This window comes from Dermacentor albipictus, chromosome 1 (assembly GCF_038994185.2).
Source record: "Dermacentor albipictus isolate Rhodes 1998 colony chromosome 1, USDA_Dalb.pri_finalv2, whole genome shotgun sequence".
NCBI lineage: Eukaryota > Metazoa > Arthropoda > Arachnida > Ixodida > Ixodidae > Dermacentor > Dermacentor albipictus.
The window spans coordinates 384,247,395-384,263,764 of record NC_091821.1 but is presented as its reverse complement, the minus strand read 5'-3'; the positions used below and the strand labels follow the sequence as shown (position 1 = coordinate 384,263,764).

Sequence of the window (16,370 nt, the reverse complement as noted above, 5' to 3'; positions counted from 1 at the left end):
GCTTACACGATGGGGCTCATATCGCGCACGCTCTCAGCTGGAAATCGAGCAGTCTTATGAGTAATAAAAAGAAAACGCGAAAAATTCGACGTGGGGAACTTTGTAAAGGGTGCGGAAAGTTACCTTGGTTCTCGTCTGTGTGTTTCAGCGCCAAGCTGGCTGTCGCCACAGAGGCTACTCGCCGTGCAAGTCGACCGTAAGCACCGCGTCTCCTTTTTTTACACCCGCTTGCCTTTTTTTTTATCCTGTATAGCGGCCGCCTTGTATCTGGTGCTTACGCGCCCGAGTGGTGCGAGCAGTGCTAGCTGGGCTAGATGGCGGGAGACACCTTAATTAGGCGAGAGACATCCGTGTCTACGCGAGCAATTAGGGGAAACTCGCCGGCGATTCTGGTTGCGCTGTTGATTTAGGCGGGGATTTCTTTGTTCTTCCTTTTTTTAATTCTCTCTCTCTCTCCCTCTTCATTTTTCTGTATTCTACGCATCGCCACCCCTTCCACTCTTCACATCCGTGATACTTCTCGGTGGTACAGGAAACATGGCGGATGGCAGCATGGCGGTTCGAGGTCAGTTATTTATATACATCGGTACTCATTAGTTATATTATCTGATGTGTTCATTTCTTGATTCATTCATTCATTCATTTGAATGGCTGAATAGCTCTGATTGATATTGAACTTACTGATACTGACCTGATGCTTGATTAACACTGAATTACGTATGGATGTTCGGCTGTGAGACTGAACAGCTCTGACTGTTTTCTAGCAGCATAGAGTAACTTAATGTGCTTCACCGTTAGCGTAATGAATAATGCACCTTGCTTCACGATAGTGAAAGTAGCTACAGTGTCGTGCCACACATGTATGTACATAACACTTTGTACTTAAGTACGCGAAACACATGTACGTAATACATGGGTAATCTGCACATACAGCACACAAGAACGTCTACGTTTCTGCATCTAAATAAAGAGAAGGAGCGCTTTCTTGTTGATTAATCTAGCGATGTCGAAAGTGTTAGGTAACTTCCAGTCTTATATTGTACGACAATTGTAAAAAGAGGAAACAAAATATATCAAATGTTGAAAACATAGGTGAAAGAAAGAAAAGACTATAGCACTTCAGCGTTGACGCGTTTGAAACAGTGTCTCTAAACATATTACAACCCGCTAATTACGCCTATTATGCCTTTGGAACCTGTGGCGTAATAAAAGCTAACATCACGACAGTAGCGCAAACATTTACACGTGCAACAAGTAACTGAGAGGAACCTCAGAAAAAAAAATTAAAGAAATGCAACAATGCTATGGCAACAATGAGGCGCATGACCACTATATCGCGCGCGACATATTAAATATATGTATATGCCTCCAACATAGCGGGTAAGGGCAATGAAAAAATAAGAAAGAAATGGCATTGATTCAGAAGTTCTAAGGTGAGACTCGAATTGTATCCTTCTTTTTCGCCTCTCTTTCAGTTTCCCACAGATCGGACGGCGAAGGAGGTGGGTGCGCATTGTGCTCGTGAACCGTTATACAACCTTGGCTTCTGGTATCGCGAACCCTGCGTACAGGTTCTTGCTCGAATTCCACCAATGCACCGCGTGACTCCCGTTTCTATGCCGCAAACAGAACTGAAAGCGGGCGTCGATCGACATTTTGGTGTAGCCTTCCACTGCCTTTACCCCACAGCTAACTCCAAACCCGCGTTCACCCCCCAATAATCCGAGAAACAAAACGAAGACTCGATCGCGAAAAAGGAATAAAGAAAAATAAAGGAAGAATTCGGAAAAGAAAGAAATATGTTCCCTCTATAGCCCCCTCCCCCCATCGTTCTGCTTTCTTGTCGTTTTTATTACAAAATGACTCCCTCATTCCACTCGCTTAACATGTGCAAAGCCTTCTCATTCACTTCTCAAATGCCGCGAGCCACGGGGACGGAAATAGCAACGTGTTTCACAAATAACTCGCAGCGATCCTCGCTTTCTTAACTGAAAGCACAGAATTCCCTTCTTTATTATTATTAATTTTTTTGCAGTGCGCAACTTTAGAGTTTTATCTCTTTATTCGCTTCCTTCCCACCTTTCTTTTTATTATTTTTGCCCTACTTTATTGTGAGGCCAAACATGCAGAAGTCGCTCTGTTTTCCGTATTGAACATAACCTGGCCTTTCTTTTTTTTTCTGTTCGTTTTTCTTTTTCTTTTTTTTAAGCAGCCGTGACATTGGCCTCAGACAGGTGCAAGCGCTTCAAGGTCAAGAAGGTTTTCGACTTATCGCCAAGTGCCCAGGCCAAGCCCCTGGCTGGGTTGGCAGACTTGCTCGTGTCCAACAAATGCGACACGAATGGAGTGTTTGCTCGTAAGTATAGTCCACATTGATGCAGATTCGTTAAGGTTCTGTGCGGTCTATAACAACGCACGAAAGCGCTTTTTCTGTTAGCGGCCTCTGAAGCTTCTTCATGATACAGACTTAAAATACTATAAGTTGCTATAACTTCGCTTGAAAAATGCTCCTTCCAATTTTTGGCCTATAATTATGCAGTCAAGTGTCCTCTGCATCAGTAGAAGCACTAAAGACAATGTGAAGGCACAATTGCACCTGCAGGGGTCCATGCACTGGTGACGGAAGCCAGAAGGTAGAGCACGAGGTAGAGCACAAGAATAGAGCGCACACATGGCACTGTTCGGCAATCAAATGAAAGTGCTGGGAAGACTCCGAGCACGCGCAAAGAAGTTCACAGTTTTTGTAGAAGAGTGGATCAACGAAACTTCATATCACTGCATAATATGACACATTACAATTTAAAGTATAAAACACATTTAAACGCTCATGGTACCTATAAGACCCGTTGTGTTTACACATGTATAACGGCGGCATCGAACGCAACCATTTATTACAAATCTCAGACCACGCTGATTTTAAAGAAGGCTCTGAAAAACGACTATCACTCTTCTTTGTAACCTCGCTGTTTTCGATAGGACTGGTATTCGTTTCTTTCCCTTTATTTTTTTTCTTTTTTCAGGGTAAATTGTCGACGATCTAACAATACTGCAATAATATTTTCTTGTGGACTAGTTCGTTCATATTTGAATTATTAATCGTGCTCTGTCCTGTCATCTCTTTTTTCTGTTCTTGTGCATCTGGCGCAGCACGTTAATAACAACACTAAATCATCCATCAGTTTTCGTCTCGCTGCTGTCTTAGCTTACCTGCCGTCGCACCTATATATCTATAGTTTTTATTTGGACAGGACCATCACGGTTTGCGAATTGATTGATTGATTGATTGATTGATTGATTGATTGATTGATTGATTGATTGATTGATTGATTGATTGATTGATTGATTGATCTTACCACGAAAATTGTTGTATGAGTGGATAAATGTTGCCGTGAGGGACAGAAAATTTAGAAAAACATAGACCCTTTTTGTACTTGCAAACAGAGTTCCCGAAGGACTTCCACCTAAGCCCTCTGGAACAACGCAAGTAGCAGTAGCCTGCAAATTAATAGTACTCTCCAGTTGGCACCAGTTCCGCTGCAGGGTTGGAGCATTGTACAAGTGAATTTTATTCTTAGGAACAACAAAAAAAAAACCATACTTGAGCTCGACGCATGGCGCACGTGCCTTATATCTGAACACATCAAGGATATTGCCTACAGTATACAATGCGACAAAACACCTCTTTTTTTTCTTCTTGGCTAACTTGAGTGTCAAAAGCGCAGGACAGGAAGTCGGCTGGGGTCTTGAACGCATTGCTGGCCTATGGGCATTTCAACGTCGCTCACCCTCTGCAACGGGGCCCTCGGCTCCACAATGTGAAAGGACTCTCGATTGAATAGGGACGGCGCTGTTCGCACAGTGAGGACTTTGCTGCAAGCGCCATTTTCTTCGAGTGGGCGCCGAGGGCACCTGATTGCGGAATTATAGCTCGAGAATTTCAAGGAGCTTTGTCCAAGCGAAGTGACTATTTCAGTTGAACATCGACGTTGTCCTCTGGGGAGAACCTTCCACGGAGGAATCGTTCGTGAATCAAGAGCTTAGAATCATTAGGTAGGCTTTGGAGCCTAAACTGTGTACTTCGGGCAGCAGGTTCTTCTAAATGCAAGAAAAAAGATTTTCCTAGAGAGAAGCAAACGTGGATCACTCTAAAGCAAACGCACTATGTAAATACAGGTAACGAGAGGACGGACTCTGACAGGTGAAATCACGCAAAAATAGTCACAGTAGAAATAGTCGCAGTACACGGAGATACCCGCAAAAGAAAAACAGTTACTTAGAGTGGAGCGACGTAACACGATGACGCGCTTTTGGAGCGCATGCCTAGAACATAGAATTATAAGAAATCGAGCTTACCGTGGTTACTGTTCTAGTTCATATTCATCTACCCCATTTAGGGGTATATCTTGGAATCAAGAAATCAGGACGCTGCTTTCCTAATGGCACAGAATAATGAAGAAATGGGCGAGAATTTCTGGCAATATCGAGTAGCACATGCCATCGAGACAACCACATCACTTCTGACATCTATTAATTGTGACAAAAAAAGGAAACTTACTTGGTGTTCAGTAATCACAACTCAAGCAGGCAATACTAATAAACATATGAAGCCATATGACTTGTTTAGAGAAAAAAATGAGCTAAAAGTAGGGAAGGGCATAGGAGAACACAGTTTACTAATGGGTGATGTAACAGCGCAGAATACATGGGAAAACGAAGGCAAAGAGAGAAAAGTGCGCGCTCCAAACTAAACTTAAAGGCCACATGTTCGGAAACCTATTCATATAGAGAAAGAGAGCACTACAAGAAAAGTACCATAAACGCCGTTCAGTAACAAAAAAAGCATGTACTTATAACCGGCTCTCTCTATCTCTCTCTCTCTTCCTTCTCCCCACGACTATATAAGAGAGTGAAATTTACTATTATGTCGCGTCACAAAGGGTACGCTGATACAGGTTTCGAACGGACGCTTTCCGCTAATTCTCTATTAAGGTAGTTGAGGCATCTTTAAAGTATCTTAGTATACTTGAACGCCAGAAATCGGATACCACGTATACCGTGTGTTGCAGAGAAGCACCGTTTTCCAGGAGGCGGTCTCTGTAAAGGCAAGAAAGAAGCCACTGCTCAATTTCTTGTAAGAGAGAAATTAAAGTCCTAAAAATTGAGAAAAGAAAACAAAAATAATACGCACCTCGACAAATTTCCCTCCAAGTGCAACCAGCACAGGAATAAAAGGTAGCCATGATATCATCACACTGAAGTAATTCTCAGATCATTATAGAGCCCACAGCATTATAAAGGTTCCGAAGTTATTTTATTCCTAAAGAACACTGATGCTTACTTAGACCACCCCACAGGCCAGTCCACTGTAAAAATAAAGATTCGTACGTTCGTTTCAAGTTGAAAGCGCTGCACTTACTTAATTACTGATCTCATCATCATTCCATTCCCGGAGATCAGCACGTGTTTACGACTGTTGATAACACAATTTCAGAGCCGGGTCACGTGCTGCTTGTGTCGGAGAGGCCTCTGGGTGATGTCGCTAATGCGGACGTCCTATCGCTGGGCGACGGCGTCTCGGCGTTCCGACTGCCCAAGAGTGGCAACATAACGGTGCCGGCCTGCTTCGACGTCGAGGGCCGGCCAGGCCGCAGACCTCCCGAGAACGCGCTCCTGCTGACCGACGCGGAGCCCGACGCGACGGTGCCGTGCCACATTGGGCGCCAACCCATCCGCCCCAGCTGCCCCGTCTGCCCATCGCTCATCGGCGACGAACTGAAAAAGCGTGCCTGCACAGCTCCTACGGGTTAGCGCTACTCACTACGTCAGTGCTGTTGTACATGAGTTGACCCGATTGGCGGCGGTCTGTTAGATCAATAGAGTTGTACCTTAAGGGGACACTCGAGTAAAATGGTAAGTCGAACTAGATCGACGGATTATTCGTCTAGAAGCATATTAATCGTTTTCTGTTTGCCAATTATATCGCTTTGTGGCATAAGAAACTGCCGCGGAAGGCTCTCCGCTGCTGCTCCCTCAAAAACGGACGAGTTGACTTAATCTCCAATTGGCCTCCCTCTGTGGCGCCCCCTGTCAGTCAGTAATATGCTGACATCGCAGGAGAGTTACCATAGTGCGCAGGAAGTGACGCCACTGCGCTGCTTTGAAGTTCCCGCACCAGCCGGCAATGACGTCACAGATTTTTACGGCGTCTACTGGGGTCGGTCTTTGTTTCATTGTTTTCTTTTTTTAGAAAAGTGTGCAGGGAGGGGGTAAGGTTAGTGACATTGACTACATTATATTTTAAAAGAGCCAAATATTCAGGTCATCAAGTTTTAAGAACTTAAGAACACACGAAAATATACTTTGAAATCGGCGACGCCTCAAAGACATGCCGGCGCTGTGCTTCCGGCGTGAAAAAGACAAAAATATTGAAATTTATCGTTAATAGTTTTTTTTTCCCTCTAATGACCAACCTATTAGGGCGAAACGAAGTGTTGAATGAGTCTAAAGGAATTTATCATTGCTCTTCAGTGTCGCTTTAAGGCAGTGAAGATCTGAGAAAAAAAAGCGGCCCTGTAAACAAATGCTTGGTCGGCAGGGATCACGAACAGCGTAAGCCGAGGGCCATCCCTTAAAGGCCCGTAGGGATTCCTGAATGCAGCCCACGCTCGCTTGCAAACATTGTTAATTTCAGGCTTTATAATTTCGCTAACAATTTTTAATACTCTCTTTTGCCCATATTTACTGCGGTTCCGCGAAGTATTTCCTAAATTTAGCCTCAATTCCTCCGTTCTCCTATTTGTTAGAATTCTTTGTAAATGCACGCACGAACATAACCTCGGACGACGCCCGGATTGTGACGTCACAGAAGGTTATTATCCCTCGAGGGCACCTGCCCGCGGCTCCGAGTTTTCTTTCAAACATTTAAATTACTTACGGGCTTCAGTATTTTAATAGAGCAACTTTAAGAAATTCGTCAGTATCTACATAATGTATTAGCTGCCTGCACAGTTACAGCTCACTGCATCTACACGTCTAGCTGTGCTGACTCCTTTAAAAATCGTCTCTGCGCGAAGCAGGGCCCGTATTGACAAAAAGGTCTTACGTTAGCTTACGTTAGGTTACGTTCGTAAAAGCAAATACCAGGTAATCCTGGCGCTGGACGTATTATTAGCGAAGACCACCTGTAAATGGCAAAGTGCAACTTACTAACGGAAACCTTCGTGAATTCGACCTCTCATCTTGCTTCAAGATGACTTCAAAACGCTGACACGGTGGTCGGTGTAACGCAACTATTCCTTTCGTTCGATCCTATTTCGTATCATCCACCGCTAACGAGCGGCCGATTCCGGCATTAGTATGGGCAGAGGGCAGGTCAGACCACTAAGAAAATATTGAAAGGAAAATAATTGGAATGAAATAAATACGTCATCCCTCTTTATATTGTTCCTTTTCTTTCGTGGATTTAATCCCTTGGAGGAAAGGAAAATACTAGGAGAGAGCATGCATGATGTGAGGCAACTAAACTCGGCAAGTCAACTTCCTCCGACTCCAACCCTCCTCTCCTACGGGGCCATTGTGCGCGGCGACTCTTGGGAAATTAGGCCCCGCAGGGTTTCCGGACCTTTCCAGGCATTGTTTTGTTTACGGCAGCATTTAGCGACGCCCTGGTCACGATCGGCCCTCGCTTATGCGCTCTACGTTCTGCTCTCTCTCATATACTCTCCGCGTACTCGTCGGCTAGAAATTACCGCTCGCCTATCACGTGGCGAAGGCCTATTTGCCAAGAGAGCCTCTTCTTGATTATATATTTTCCTTCCTTATTTATTATTGAGTAGGCTTCAGAGGATGTCACGACACGCTCCTTCATAGTGTAATTTTTTTCCCCCTCGGGTTAACCTAAAGCACGACGCTTACGCCGCACTCCCCTAAGTCTGCCACCGGAGGTTGGTTGCCTTCAGTGCGAAATGATATAGACGCAAGGAGACGCCCTTACGCTTTCTGCTGGCACGCTCGGGGATCTATGCGAGGCTTCATGACTGAGCTCGACATGTCGCTTTGTAACGACCGCAGCCTTAACACGCGCACACCGAATGTTAGAGCAACTTGGAGGAAATCATTTAGGCGCGTCAGAGTGTGCAACAAGGGCTTTTAAAGAAATGACACAATTTTATATTTCCTTGCAGCGTTCATCGTGAGAAGAAACGCGGAAAGGCTGACAGGTGAGCGGAGCGCTCTTTCAATAAAATGGCGCTAATTTTTCTTACCGTCTTCGAATTCCGTCCAACAGCGCACAATCGTAGGAAGCCGTGGTTTCTTCCCAAGCTTGAAATCTCGCGTAAGTAGAATGTGATCGTTAAAAGATGCGCTGATGGCGATAACAAAATCATTTTCCTTTTCTTTTTACTTTATTTTGCATTTCAGAAGTCGCACCGCTACGGACTGTCAGAGAAATCAACATTCGTGTCCAAGGTAAGTCCAGCACTTCTGCTTAAAGTTGGCAAATAATTACAGGCGTCCGGTGAAAAGGCGGCACGAACGTCACAATATCAACGGTGATTGAAGGCCCTCTATAAGTGGGTGCTTTCAATGCTCACGCGAAGTTGTGCGATCACTTCTGTAAATTCTCTGAACTTCTCGATGTACTTGTTCTACCCATAAAATAGGGAAAATTGATTGATTGATTGATTGATTGATTGATTGATTGATTGATTGATTGATTGATTGATTGATTGATTGATTGATTGATTGATTGATTGATTGATTGATTGATTGATTGATTGATTGATTGATTGATTGAGCACTTTTGCTGAGTCCTCCGAGTAGGAGGAGGATGAGGAGGAAATAAAATGGCTGTGGCTTAGCTAAGGTTAAGCCCAGGATGCGAAGCATACTGGCCTTTATTTTAACGCGACAGCGTTAAGGAGCTCGTGTCGCAGAAAAGCCGGTGTCGTCGGCGTCGGCTCAGGCGTGCGGCGCTTGCTCAGGCGCACATTTCGTTGTCGCGCCGAACGCTGCGTTGCTCGACGCTCACCGCGTTCGATGCGGGGCGCGTAGTCGCTGCGCCGTAGCAAAGCCACCTAGAAACAGTCTCTGTCGCACGCCGCAACCTTCGCTTCTCATTCCAACGAGCAGCTCTGTCTCCAGGAGGCATCTCACCTCGTGCGTGTCTAGCAGAGGCAAGCGCAGCTGCTTATATACCGCCGCGACGCCGCGAGCGACGGCGCGAGTTGGAGCCCCGTTTCTCCTCTGTCGTGACGTCACGGTGTCACGTGGTATTGAAGGCGACACCGCCGCGCCTGAGGAGCTGGGTTGAGCTCTAGTAATATGCTTCGCATAAAAGAGAGAAGGCAGGAAGGTTAACTAGAAATGCGTCTCGTTGGCTACCCTACTCTGGGGGCCAGGAAAGGGGACGGTGTCCAAGTAAATTCTAAATAAGACGTGTACCTTCTTTCGATGAGCGGGACCCATCTGCGCTGAAAACAGTAACTCAATCTTGAAGTGCACCTTTCAAAGCATGAAACTCACGGTAAAACAATTACAGTTTTCACATTTAAAAAAAAAATAATCTGCTTCACATTGTTACGTCGACGACGGCAAATGGCAATGGGATCACGATGTAATTAATTATGTCCATTCACCATTTCAACCTGTCAAGTCCTATGTGCTTCAATTTTCAGTTTTGGGACCTACTTTACATTTAATCTTCATCAACGGTATTCAGTTGGAGATTCGGAACTCCGGCTACATGCCAACGATTGTGTTTCTTATCGCTCTGTAAAACATAATGTTGATTGTGCTAAACTACAAAATAATTTATACATGATTGAAAGATAGTGCTCAGACAGGCAAACGAGCGTAAATACAAAAAAAAAGCTAGGCTTATGAGATTTACCACGCGCAGGGAAATTATGAAGCACAAATACGTACTAAACGTTCAAACTTTTGAAACTGCGGAATATTTTAAATATTTAGGCGTCCATCTTTATCCCTACTTTGTACTAACAATATCATGAGAATTGGATTGTGTGTTCGAAGTGTAAAACCCTTGGCTTCATTCGTCGTGCACTTTCTAAGGCTAACGGTGACACAATGCTTCTTGAGTGTGCTATCACAGTTCGCTCAAAACTCGAGTATGCCTAATTTGTCTGGATACAGCACGAGCCGCACCTAATTAACAACTTGGAATCACTGCAGAACAAGGCAAATCGATTTAATGCAAGTTACTATTCCCAACTTTCAAGCATCACCAAAATGATAAACCAAATTCGCCTTATTCCATTCATGTCTTCTCCTCGCGCCCCTGCTCCCGCCCCCCCCCCCCTATCTAGTGCCCGAATGGGCTTTTAGGTTCGAAATATTTTGAAATAGTGATTCTGAAATGATGAGCATAGCATAGCGACTACAGCGTCACGCCAACAACATGAGGACGGTGAGTGTATGACGACAGGTGACAGCGCGTCGACGACGGCACGACGAGTATCGGATGGCGAAGCTGGAACGACGACCACGGAAAGAGCACGATGGCATCACGACCACGTTGTGACAATGAATGCATTACGACGACCGTCTGATGACGATGGCATGAGAACGGTGTCGCGATCACGATCCAATGACGACAGCATGTTCGCGATGGAATGACGAAGAGGAAATGACGTCGACGGAACGGCGAAGCGGTAGGACGACGAGTGTACGAGGACGATAGTGTGACGACGGCTGTATAGCGACGAGTGCGTGAGGATGATGGCGTGATGAAAATGGCGGGACGAGGGCTGTACGACGACAATGGCACGTCGACGACGGTGTGACGAGAATCTGACGAGGACGATGGTGCGACGATGACTTTAAGACGACGATGGCACGGATACAGCGGTATGCCGACACGCCCAGTAGCGCGTACCCATGGGACTGTAGACTGCACCTTCTCTGCGATCGGCCCACAGTTGCAGGCGGCGCCAAACTGGGCAACGAGCTAAGAAAAGCTAACTGTTTGAAATAGCTCAAAAATTATGATGAAAATAAAAGTGAACCAGATCGCACAAACTTTCCATAAATGCAGAAGCATTTAAGTACTTCTTGCAAGAAGGGAAAAAATAGTGAACCAAAGGAGAGAAGAAAAAAGTCCACCAGACGCACGTCCAGTTTGCTAACCTAAGCAGGAGAAAGAGGGCTATGAGATGAAAACAAAGAAAGGGTAGATAATAGTGAACGTGTCGCTTCATTCGGGTGTGCACATTGAAACAACAGTCTCTCACTGTAGTCCGTTGACTTCAGGAACTGCAGTAGGCCTCACTAACCTCAAAAGCGATGAGCACTGAAAGTGCAATTGTGATAAGGCTATCTTACACTGCCTTAATGAACCCAAATGGTCGTCATCATAGCGAGAGAAAAAAATATTCGCAATATTTGTCGGCGTGGTGCATATTGCCTTGTTATTTAAAAAAAAAGTCCGGAGCTTAGTGGAAAGGGGGAAAAAAGGCAGAAGGATAGAAAGCGTTCCTTCTGTCCTGTTCCTTTTGATCATTTTGCCATGTAGAGTAGCAGGCCAGAGCATGTTATAGCTCAGGCCGACCTCTCTGCCTTTCTGTAAATAAATTTCTCTCTCTCTCTCTTTTGCCATCCTCTTTTTTTACTAAGCACCGGAATTTTTTTTTTTATATTGTCGCGGTTCCAACTGTAGGCCAACTTTCTGCATTAATTATTTGCATATTGACTTCTTCTGCGTGAGCGCTACTGTGGAATCCGCAGATGCATTCACTCACATCTCGTTTCTTGCAGAGAGAAGACCACTCGGAGGCAACGAATCCGGTAAGGCACTAGGAGCTTTCAGGGGCCATCTTTTATTCACGGCGTCGTCAAACGGGGCACACACTTTCGGGTCGGGAGAGGGTGCTAATCGACTTACGTTGTGGAAAGCGAGGATGGAACTCGGAAGAGCAACGAGCGGCAGCCGAGAACGTCAACTTTGTGCTGGAAGCTTAACTTGCCACGTCCGAAGAGAAATAATGCATAACAGAACAATTCCGCGGCGTATAGTATGTAGCGCGTACTGACGCACTTGTGCGCATGCGCTAATGAAGTAATGGCCTTATGGGGCGATAATATACTGGAAGGCGGCTGAAAATTGCGGGAAAAAGAAGCTAATTAAGGCGGACTTATCGATTTTTAAAAAATATTTTCTGCGTTTATGAGTAAGCGTACTTGAAAAACGTTTCAGGCAATATACAGGCAGGTGCCTAACTACGAGCTATGGTGAGGCTGTATTTCTGCATACACGTCGTACATTCAAGTGCACTTTGCCGTGTGAAGCGTACATGTTCGCAGCAGGTTCAATACGCGATCCTCCAAATTAGTCCGGTTCTCTTCTGTAGCAGTGTTTGCGCAGGTCGACAAGCAGGTGTCGTGCGTGTCGCCGCGCCCTGTCGTGGCAAATAACTAAATGTGCGAGCACGCCGAGTACGTAAATAAACGGCAGTCTCAGCAGAAGCTGTAAAATTGAGAGTACACATCCTTGTGTTTCGATACGGAGATTAGGAATATTTTAAAGCGCAACTAAAGTGGCAGGAAACGCGCGGCGGTTTCGACAGGAGTCCAGTGTCTACATGTTGAGCCATGCGGTAACGACGTCGTGCTTATTTTGGAAAGTGTCCGTGCTGTACCCTGCACAATCGTGCGAACTTGATCTAGTTGCTTCTAGGCCAGCCTTGTAGTAGCAACGCAACAAAGAAGACAAAGCAAGGTGGACGACGCATGCACTGGCCGTCATTTGGCGTTAATCCGAAGAAATTTGAACATACGTGTTAATGAAAACCACATTCGCGACAATAGATTCACAAAAGGGCAGCGCCTAATTAAGAGCTTTGTTATAACACCTTAAAGGCCAACGGCAGCGAAATTTCTCTTTCGCTTATTTATAAACGAGGAGCGTAGATTGTTGTAGCAATCTCGGCAAAGCTGCAGGACTTATAATTGTATACTTTTCTTATCAACCGCCTTTAACATAGCACTCATGAAGACAGCACGTGCACCTGGTGATTAGCGGACATGACGCAAATCCCAGAACGTGCCTCCAAGGTTTTGGTTTTCAGCGCGCCGCGGGCGCTTCCCGATGTCGGAGATGCCGAGGAGGCGCGATGGTTCTCAACGTTCCGTGTTCGGCGCCATTTTCGGCAAGCGGTAATGGCGGCATCATTCATTCATTCATTCATTCATTCATTTAAGTTTTGGTACCAGAACCATTTCTTTCTGAGAGCTCTTCGCGATGCGTTCGCTCGTCAGCGTATAATTTTTGCTAGGAATGTACTCAATATCTGCGCCACCGTAAATTGGGACTCTTTAGTGATTGAATATTTTGTTACAGTCGACCTTTAAAAAATTCGGCAAACTAAACCGTTTGCCAAGGAAACTTAACAATGTGATACTGAAAGCCAAAAGGCTATCAATTAGCAGGAATTGCCAACAAAGTTTTCCTTCGGAAAACGCCTCTATCGGCGGAGCAACCCAGCAAGTACCAGTTCACCAAGAAGGAAATCTATGGCGAACGACGTAACTCAAGGATACCGCATACGATATCTACGGACATGGTTTTGGTGCGGAAAGGTCTCGATCTTTTTTTTTTCGTTAGAGGAAGGGATACTTTGAGACATAGTATTTAAGAAACATCGTATATATGGGCGCAACCCTGCTTCGTGCAGAAAGTTCGGTAACGCTTGGTGATGTGTACTCCTGAACCCAACTGAACAGGTTCGTCAACCTGTGTCAGGGGAGCCCTCTCGATTTTGGATGACGTCAGCCCCGGTGGTATCGACACCGTAGCGCAGAATCTCAACTTCATTATGCGGTCCCACTGCGCCTGCGACTTCCTCCGCAAAGGTGAGTTGTATAACTCTTTGCCGGCCGTGTCGCCATATTTATTTATCGTTTTACTGTATCGTTAACAAAATTTTTATTAAATATCACCCGGGACGTGTTGCAGAATTACAGTTCTTGAGCTAGATTAGTCTCACAATCAAGACATCATTGGCACAAAAAACTGAAAGTGAAATTTCCCTAACGCAATTTTGCTAGTTAACGTTTACGCTAATTACTTTACGCCACATATTCCAATTTACGAATTGTAGCCGGTGACCTTAAAAGACATATCGACTTGAAACGAATTCTGAGGATGACACAAGTTTCGAGATACGCGTTCCCAATGTTTGCGACCAAATGCATTGGCATTCCAGTAGCCTTTGAGCTGCAATGCTTAAAAAGGCGTTTTGTTAAATATGAAGTGGAACAACAGGGCATTTTCACAGCAAGTTGAACTTCTCTTACCTCAAAACTTCTTCTAGTTTCACAGGTACATCCATTCCAAATGGATGTACCTTATGAAATAACTAGCTTTAATACATGTATTGCAATATGTGTTATGGTACCAGCTGGAAAGTTAATTGATAAGGCTTTGTTAAATAATTAATTATGCATATTGATTTTCACTATATGCAATGTATACTTTTCTTTTAATATTACAGACCAATAAGTAGATTTGCGCTAAACCTGACAGGGAATTTTTAAAAGTTCCGTTGGCGTTAAAATGAAACACGGTGTGTGTCGACACAGTCAGCTCCAATGTTTCTTTTTTTTATCAATAGAACAGAATTTTATTACATTCTAAATTAATCTGGCAACGTTTGAAACTTCTCCTGCACAAAATGACCTAAATACGCAAAATTACTGTGATATCCGAGACATCACACTCACGTTATCTGCTTCTTAACTTGGGAGCAAGATTCAAGACGAGAAGTTCGAACTGCATGTTCTGAACTATTTAACAGCCTTTATCCATATATTGAAGAAACATCACTAACAGGCAGTGAGTGCATTTGTGGACTTTCTTGAAGAATTAAGAACCCTGTCGAGTTACTCGGAGTCCCATGATGTGGTGCGGTGCACATGGTGACGGTATGTACGTTATTCTCATTTTTTCACGCAGCGCACTGCACCAAACTTGTGTTCTGGTGTGGTAGCTACAACGATACTAATGACCTGTTCGCAAGCACTCATAATTAAACGTTTTTGTATCCTTACGGCAATATCCTTTGCAATGCATTTCTCTTATTATCGCCCGTCGGAGCAGAGGAGTAGACGGCGACTCTGCGAGGTGTCAACTTCTCCTCACATGCATCTAATTAAGAAAGAAAGAAAAAGAGACAGAAGTACAGTTTTGAAATAATATTTTGAGTCAGAACTGGTTAGCTGCTTCTGTTTGCTTGAATATTTGACAGTATCTGTGAATGTGAGTCGCACACTTCGGCATCCCGGACAGCGTTGGCTGCGTCGGCTTAAAGTGCTCTCACTGCAGACGCCGGCTACGCCATGCTGCTCCACGACAAGCCCATTCCAAGGACGGCCAGGACCGTGCAGCTCGACGACAGCTTCACGCTCGTCTCGCTGCCAGCCGGCGTCACCAACCTGACGTCGTGCGGCTCTGGTGCCGCGGACGAGGCCGACGTGATGCTGGGGGACCAGCCCCTGGGAACCGCGCAGCATCCGCTCGCGACCCAAGCTCCCCTACTTCCGCAGGGTTGTCCCGTGTGCCACAGCGAGCTGGAACCCGACCTCTACGACCCCATCTGCAGGGCCCAAACAGGTGACGCAATTTACCAGCGCTTCCATGGTGTTCGGATAGATTATCGCGCAGAGTATTTATGTTGGTGATCCCAGAAAGTACACTGCCCTATTTAGTGTAGGTATATTTGATACACTTCTTCCTCGTCTGTGCATTATTGTCGTCATCACATGTTTGTCTTTCCTTTTTTTTTCACCACCTGTGTGTGATCATCCCGAGTAGGTACATATATGCTTACTCCTCCACTCGTGAGGCAGTAGATAAAAGAACACTTAAACTACCCGAAAGACTTGGCGAAGTCCCGGCGAAGTCTCAGCATAGGTCCCAATGATGGTGATCGCACACAGGCTATGAAGAGTAAACACAAACGTATAACAACGATGTGGAGACGAGGAAGTGGTGCACAATAAATGCCCACCAAAACTCATTTTCCTTGGACTGTTTATTCGAAAAGCAGGAAATTCGCGGTGAGAAAACTGGGTTAATATTCCCCAATATAACTCTTACGTAGGAGTTTCCTCGTGTGGTTGAATGAATGATGGGCAACCCTACTGAATTCACACACATTTCGACGTGGAAAGACGCTGCTACATACCCTAAAAAATAAGGAGTTTTTTCCTGAGCGAGCTTAATGCTCCCTAGTGGGACCGAAATGACGAGGAAAGGAGTTCTACGCCTGTTCATTGCTTTGCTATGAGACACTTCGTTCATAAAGGTTTGATGAAACACCTGTGTTACAGACATGAAGAGACGTTCAGATGGA

The 16,370-nt window shown here is 45.0% G+C and overlaps 1 protein-coding gene across 5 annotated transcripts in view; it reads left to right on the top strand.

The window, feature by feature from the left end:
- Nucleotides 1-16,370, top strand: part of LOC135902430 (streptococcal hemagglutinin-like) — an 87,544-nt gene that overhangs the window by 17,492 nt on the left and 53,682 nt on the right. For 2 of the 5 annotated variants that reach the window (XM_070531963.1, XM_065432481.2), the window contains exons 4-14: nucleotides 149-196; nucleotides 533-565; nucleotides 1,476-1,502; nucleotides 2,210-2,356; nucleotides 5,492-5,803; nucleotides 8,184-8,219; nucleotides 8,288-8,335; nucleotides 8,422-8,469; nucleotides 11,776-11,805; nucleotides 13,741-13,869; nucleotides 15,341-15,628. In XM_070531963.1, the coding sequence (XP_070388064.1) occupies nucleotides 149-196; nucleotides 533-565; nucleotides 1,476-1,502; nucleotides 2,210-2,356; nucleotides 5,492-5,803; nucleotides 8,184-8,219; nucleotides 8,288-8,335; nucleotides 8,422-8,469; nucleotides 11,776-11,805; nucleotides 13,741-13,869; nucleotides 15,341-15,628 (1,146 nt within the window). The remainder of the gene's footprint in view (nucleotides 1-148; nucleotides 197-532; nucleotides 566-1,475; nucleotides 1,503-2,209; nucleotides 2,357-5,491; nucleotides 5,804-8,183; nucleotides 8,220-8,287; nucleotides 8,336-8,421; nucleotides 8,470-11,775; nucleotides 11,806-13,740; nucleotides 13,870-15,340; nucleotides 15,629-16,370) is intronic. The other 3 variants (XM_065432482.2, XM_065432483.2, XM_065432484.2) reach the window with 3 other exon arrangements.